Consider the following 7,251-nt stretch of genomic DNA (forward strand, 5'->3'; position numbering starts at 1 on the left):
GTGTTAGCCAGGATGGTCTCGATCTCCTGACCTCGTGATCTGCCCATCTCGGCCTCCCAAAGTGCTGGGATTACAGGCTTGAGCCACCGCGCCCGGCCTTAATTTTTATATTTTCTTTAGAGACTGGGTCTTGCTGTGTTGCCCAGGCTGGTCTCAAACTTCTGAGCTCAGGTGATCCACCTGCCTCAGTCTCCCAAAGTACTGGGATTATAGGCTGTCTCAATACTTTTCTGTAGTTTCTAGTTTCTGCAGTAAATTTCTCTTATTGAATAACATCAAAAAAAAATTTTTTTTTTCCTTTTTAAACTTTTTATTTATTTTAGAGACAGGGTCTCCCTGTGATACCCAGGCTGGTCTTGAACTCCTGGGTTCAAGTGATTCTCCTGCCTTGGCCTCCTGAGTAGTTGGGACTACAGGCGCATACCACCAAGCCTGGTTAATATCAGAAAAATAAGCCGGGCGTGGTGGTTCATGCCCGTAATCCTAGCACTTTGGGAAGCTGAGGCGGGCAGATCATCTGAGGTCAGGAGTTCGATACCAGCCTGGCCAAAATGGTGAAACCCGTCTCTACTGAAAATACAAAAATTAGCCTGGCATGGTGGTGCACACCTGCAGTCCCAGCTCCCTGGGAGGCTGAAGCAGGAGAATCGCTTGAACCCAGGAGGCGGAGGTTATGGTGAGCTGAGATCACACCATTGCACTCCAGCCTGGGCAACAAGAGCGAACTCCATCTCAACAAAAAGAAAAATAAAGAACACAGATTGTATGAGGCAAGGCCACACGTGGATAAGGAGACACCCAATGTGCCCAGGAAGACGGTGGGATGGCTTTGATATCTCTAGGCTCACAGTAGGAGATCTAAGTTAATGTCCTGCCGCTGCTATTCATTCATTTACCCACTCATTCATTCAACCATTCAGCAGACAGTTTCTAAGCACCCTTTCCATTTCAGGCACTGGGTGCAGCCATGGGCGGAAATCCTGCCTGCCTAGAGCTGGCTTTCTAGTAGCGGAGACAGATAATACACAGATAATTACACACCTAACTCATTATGATTCCATTTTTATAGTGCAGTATGACGCACAGAGAAGACAGACCCGCTTAACCCTTGGCCACGTGTAATGTGGCAGGCTTTTGTCTGAATTCCTGGCTTACCTTAGTGATGTGGCAGGTGGGGCTGCCTGGAGATTCAGGGACAGCTCCTCTCAGGCAGACCCTCAGGCAACCTTAAAAGGATGCAGGAAGCTCAGCGTGGTGGCTTACGCTGATAAACCCAGCACTTTGGGAGGCCTAGGCGGGAGGATTGCTCCAGGCCAGCAGTTCAAGACCAGCCTGCACAACATAGTGAGACCCCCACCTCTACAAAATAAAAATTTTTTAAATTAGCCGGGTGTGGTGGGGTGCACCTGTAGTCCCACGGGGCCAAAGCGGGAGGGTTGCTTGAGCCCAGGAGGTTAAGGCTGCAATAAGCCATGTTCACACCACTACGCTCTGGCCTGGGCAATAGAAAGAGACAGTTTCTTTTTTTTTTAAAAAAAAAAAAAAGGCAGTGAAAAATGTGACTTGATGGGTCTCCTGACCATGCCTTTCTGTGCAGCAGAGATTGGGTGCAAGGCGAGCTACAGCCACCTGTGGGTACTGCCAGGCCGCTGGGCAGCAGAACTCTTCATGTACCCTCCCACCTACACTCTTGCAGCCACTGCCTTGTGACAGAGAGATTCTTACGATGGTCCAGACCATGGCTGCAGCCGCAGGGTTTCGTTTTGTTGTTTTTGAGACAGGGTCTTGCTCCATCACCCAGGCTGGTGTGCAGTGAAGTGATCATGGCTCACTTCAGCCTTGACCTCCTGAGCTCAGACCCTTCTCCTGCCTCAGCCTTCCGAGTAGCTGAGACTGCAGGTAAACACCACCATGCCCATCTATTTTTTATTTATTTTAAATAGAGTCTCACTCTGTCGCCCAGGCTGGAGCGCAGTGGCGTGATCTCAGTTCACTGTAACCTCTGCCTCCCAGATTCGAGCAATTCTCCTGCCTCAGCCTCCCGAGTAGCTGGGATTACAGACGCGTGCTACCACGTCCAGCTAATTTTTTGTATTTTTCATAGAGACGGGTTTTCATCATGTTGGTCAGGCTGGTCTTGAACTCCTGACCTCAAATGATCCACCCGCCTCGGCCTCCCAAAGTGCTGGGATTACAGGCGTGAGCCACCTCACCTGGCCACCTGTCTACTTTTTAAAAAAATTTATTGTGGAGACAGGGCCTTGCTCTGTTGCCCAGGCTGGTCTTGAACTCCTGGCCTCAAGTGATCCTCCCACGGTAGCTTCTCTTAGTGCTAGGATTACAGGCATAAGCCCCTGTGCCTGGCCTGCCACAGATTTTTATCGTTGATAGGATCATTGTTCCCATTTTACAGATGAGCAAACTGAGGCTTGGAGCAGCAAAGGCACACGGCCAAGGTCCCAAAGCAGGATAAAGGGCAGAACTAGGCTTAGAAGCCAGGTTTCTGTGATGCCACAGCTGAGACTCTGCCCCTCGGAGGTCTTACAAGTGTTCCCACCTTAACATTCATCCAGGTTTCGAGTTCTTTGAAGCCAGCGCCAAGGAGAACATCAATGTGAAGCAGGTCTTTGAGCGCCTGGTGGATGTCATCTGCGAGAAGATGAACGAGTCCCTGGAACCCAGCTCCAGCTCAGGCAGCAACGGGAAAGGCCCGGCCGTGGGGGATGCTCCAGCCCCCCAGCCCAGCAGCTGCAGCTGCTAGAGATGGCCCCCAACCCCCTACCCACCCCTCTCCTGCCTCGGCAGGGACTGTGATTGAGGCATGAGCCACAGTGGTTATCTCCAAGCTCAGGGCAATCCCTTCCCTTCTGTCAACTGCCCCCCGACTCCTGCATGGCTCACTCTTTCACGATGTCGCCGTGGCTGCCAGGTTGCTCAGGCAACCCCGGTGAGAGGCTACAGACCATGGGGACTCAGCTCTGCATGGCAGGCAGGGGCCCGGGGACATTGACGTGCATGAGCTTGCTGCTTTCCAGGGTGTGTTAAGGAGGGTGGCCATGGGCGACACGTCCCACTCTGTCTGATGGAGGGGCATCCGTGGTGCCTTCTAGCTTAGAACCATTTTCCAGGTCTCTTCTGGGTTGGGCAGGACTGATATTTCCAAGCTGGTGGAAGACGGTTCATCTTCTTCCTCGCACAGTGTGGGTTCTTGGAGTTTGTCCAGGGAAGGCGGCGCCTCTTTCTCAGGTCCTGCAGGCTGGTCTCTGAGCCTGCCCCCGTGAACCTTCTGGACTCCAAGGTGGGATGGCGATTTTGACCCCTGCAGACCCTCTACTTACAAAAAGCAGCATTAAAGTGGCCTTTCCCTATTGTAGAAGGGACAAGGACTCAGATCCCCTCAACACCCCGGCTTCAGGGACCCCAGAAGTGCCTTCCAAACTTCCCCCGAGAGTCACATCACCCACGACCCTGCCACTGTTTTTGCTTTGTTCACCGCATCTCTGATCCTGAATTGAATTCTGGAACTATGGACCACATTAGGGCAGAGATTCGCCCAACCCCTAGCACTCCGGCTCTGGGCTTTCGGCCAGAAGTTAATTCACCTCAGAGCCAGGAGCCTGGGCCCTCCCTCCTAGGCCCTGTTTAGCTGGTTGTGTTTTAAGCAAGTTCTTGCCCAATCATACATCCTGCTAGAAAAGGAAATGAAGCAACGTTCCCAGCCACCGCAGGCAGTTGTCGGCAACTTTCTGATGTATGCACCTGGGCTCCTCCGACTTGAGGGGGGCCCTTCCACACCCAATGCCCATTTCCCAATCCTTGTCATCGGCAGGCACAGGGATGTGACAATTTTTTTTTTTTTGAGATGGCGTCTCGCTCTGTTGCCCAGGCTGGAGTGCAGTGGCTGGATCTCAGCTCACTGCAAGCTCCGCTTCCCGGGTTTACGCCATTCTTCTGCCTCTGCCTCCCAAGTAGCTGGGACTACAGGCGCCTGCCACCTCGCCTGGCTAGTTTTTTGTATTTTTTTTTTTTTTTAGTAGAGACGGGGTTTCACCGTGTTAGCCAGGATGGTCTCGATCTCCTGACCTCGTGATCTGCCCGTCTCGGCCTCCCAAAGTGCTGGGATTACAGGCTTGAGCCACCGCACCCGGCCGACAGTTTTTGCTAATGGAGGAGTCACTTCTTTTTTTTCTTTTTGAGATGGTCTCGCTCTGTCGCCCAAGCTGGAGTGCAGTGGTGCAATCACAGCTCACCACAGCCTCAAACTAGGGGTCACTTCTAAGGGATGCTGGGGGTTGGGCAGAAGGGGTGAGGAGGTAGGACTGAGTTAACTTGCTGTCACCGCTTGTACTTTGTAGATAGCCTGAGAGTGGCAGGCCCTTATGTGAATGGGGGGGATGGGCTGTGATCAGTGCCAGGGAGTCCCTGAAGCTGGGGTCCCCACCTCTAGGGGCTTCTGCTCAAAGGTTATGTGTGCAGTTTGAAGATTTACATCTTGACCTCCAGTTTAGAGGCACTTTCTGCCCATCAGATTCCAAATTCTAGGGGCTCAGCACCTTTTCTTAGCTCCGAAACACCAACCAACACCCCTTACCAGGACCAGCACTGTTAGGACGGTTAAGCGGATGTTTTATGTTCCCACCTCCCTGACTCTGTTGCAGAGGCTGTGTCTGCTCTGCCAGCCCCTGCAGCCAAAATGACTTCCTGCAGCTTTCATGAGCTCAGCCTCTTCCCTGGGGTATGTGTGAGGGGAAAAGACTGGTTCAAGTTTAGATTTATTTCTAGGGAGCCCCAGTTACTTCATACCAGAGGCTACCCTTAGAACTTTGGAGTGAGGGTATCTTTGTTGTTGTTGAGACAGAGTCTTGCTCTGTTGCCCAGGCTGGAGTGCCGTGGCACAATCTCAGCTCACTGCAACCTCCATCTCCAGGGTTCAAGCGATTCTCCTGCCTCAGCCTCCCGAGTAGCTGGAATTACAGGCATGCGCCACCATACCCGGCTAATTTTTGTATTTTTAGTAGAGAAAGGGTTTCACCATGTTGGTGAGGCTGGTCTCAAACTGATTTCAAGTGATCCATTTCCATTGGCCTCCCAAAGCACTGGGATTACAGGCGTGAACCATCACTCCCAGCCGAGGGTATCTTTATACCAGCAAATTAGATGACTGAGGTGAAATGGACAAATCCTATAAACACACAAAGTGAGGGTATCTGAGTATGTGGGTGGGAGTCAAAAATTTTTAGTTGTTTTAACACTAAAGTCAAACTAAAGCAGCTTCAAAAAGACTTCTTAAGATGCAATGTGGCCTGCTGAGGTTTTTGTTTGTTTGTTTGGAAGACGGAGAGTCGCTCTGTCGCCCAGGCTAGAGGGTAGTGGCATGATGTCGGCTCACTGCAACTTCCACCTCCTGGATTCAAGCGATTCTCCTGTCTCAGCCTCCTGAGTAGCTGGGACTACAGGCACCTGCCACCACGTCCGGCTAAATTTTGCATTTTTGGTAGAGATAGGGTTTCACCTTGTTGGCCAGGCTGCTTTTGTTGGCCAAGTGTCTCTAAACTGCTGTCAAAAAAAGGAATGGATGAGATTGTCTTGAATAGGGCGGAGCTAACTTATAATCGCCTGCGTGATAAGAAACAGCTTTGACTGCCTCTTACTCCTGACCTGGCCTAAGCTTTCTGTTTACATAAGATTTTTCAAGAGTTCAACTTCAAGTAGCAGCCAAGAGAGCTGCCTCTGTATTCTCTCAAAGACTGGGAATAATCTGGGAACATTTTTTTCTTCTCAATATCAGGCAAATGTTACATTGAATGATTTTGGGGGTGAGGTTTAATTGGAAATGGCCCCTGGGGACTGAAAACTGATGTTTTTGCAGATTACCTCAGGGGAACGGAGGTTTTTTTGAGTTTACAGACACATTAAACCAAAGGCCGTGGGAAAATCCCTCTCCAGCTCCAGGGGATTGAAGTCAGGATCACCCACTAACCAGTGCCTTCCTTCTTAACATTCACTTTTAGCAGCTTGTGTTTACATGGGCAGTTTTGATGGGAAATTGCCATAACCACAGCGGTTTGGAGTTCCGTTTTTTTTTTTTTTTTCCTCCTCCTTTTTGTGAGGACTGGGGGACTCCTCCCAAGATCACATTTTAGCATCTTTCTCTCCTACTTCATAGCTCTGGCTGGTCCTTTCTATCCTGGATGTGGTTCTTCTGTGTAGCAATTCCTTGATGTCCAGTTTGGAAAGATGCACTCTTTTTCTCCACAAGAAAAAATTAAATCCGTCATGCCTAAAATGTAGTCGGTGCTTTTATTTCCATTAGTGAAGTGCATTTCTGGGAAAGGGGGGTTGATTTGCAACTAAGCAGATGTCAGTCAAGCGCCCTTCAAGACACAGCAGAAACCTCACCGGGCCTGGGGCTGCCTCTCACTGGGTCCCATGGCCACCACCTCGACCTTGGAAAGCTCTGTTATATAGGAGGCAGGGAGGACACTTTCCCTCAGCTACTTCTGGTAAAAAGGTCAGTTCTCCCCAAAGCAGCAAGAGGGCCCCTGTGAACACCTGAGTCAGAGCACAGCCCTCCTCTGCTTAGAACATTCAACGGCTCCCACCTTACTTGGAGTAAATGCCGAAGTCCTTCCTGTGGCCCCCCAGGGGCCCTGCATGATCTGACTCATCACTTCCCCACCATCCTCCATCTCTCCACTTGCCTCCCCACGCTTGCTCCCCTCCAGCCACATTGGCGTATTTGCTGTTATCTGAACATAGCAGACCCCTGCCCCAAGGCCTTTGCACAGGACGCTCCCCCTGCCTCTGCCTGGGGGGCCCTTACCCCAGGTAGTCACAGTGCATACGGTTTGCCTTTGTGTCCCCACCCAATCTCACCTTGAGTTGTAATCCCCATAATCCCCACGGGTCAAGGGAGAGACCAGGTGGAGGTCATTGAGTCATGGGGTTGGTTCCCCCATGCTGTTCTCCCCATAGCAAGTGAGTTCTCGCGATATCTGATGGTTTTATAAGGGGTTCTTCCGCCTTCTCGCGTCTCATCTCCTTCCTGCCACCTTGTGAAGAAGGTATCTGGCTTCCCGTTTGCTTTCTGTTGTAATTGTAAGTTTCCTGAGGCCTCCCCAGCCATGCTGAACTGTGAGTTAATTAAACCTCTTTCCTTTTTTTTTTTTTTTTTTTTTTTTTGAGACTGAGTCTTGCTCTGCCACCCAGGCTGGAAGTGCAGTAGTGCCATCTTGGCTCACTGCAACCTCC

At 50.8% G+C, this 7,251-nt stretch overlaps 1 protein-coding gene across 1 annotated transcript in view; it reads left to right on the forward strand.

The window, feature by feature from the left end:
- Nucleotides 1-3,727, forward strand: part of RAB3D (RAB3D, member RAS oncogene family) — an 18,427-nt gene extending 14,700 nt beyond the window's left edge. The window contains exon 5 of the mRNA XM_011954814.1: nt 2,574-3,727. Within this exon, the coding sequence (XP_011810204.1) occupies nt 2,574-2,761 (188 nt within the window). The 3' untranslated portion in view covers nt 2,762-3,727. The remainder of the gene's footprint in view (nt 1-2,573) is intronic.
- Nucleotides 3,728-7,251: the final 3,524 nt, after the last annotated feature.

Source organism: Colobus angolensis, unplaced genomic scaffold (genome assembly GCF_000951035.1).
Source record: "Colobus angolensis palliatus isolate OR3802 unplaced genomic scaffold, Cang.pa_1.0 Scaffold39, whole genome shotgun sequence".
Lineage (NCBI taxonomy): Eukaryota > Metazoa > Chordata > Mammalia > Primates > Cercopithecidae > Colobus > Colobus angolensis.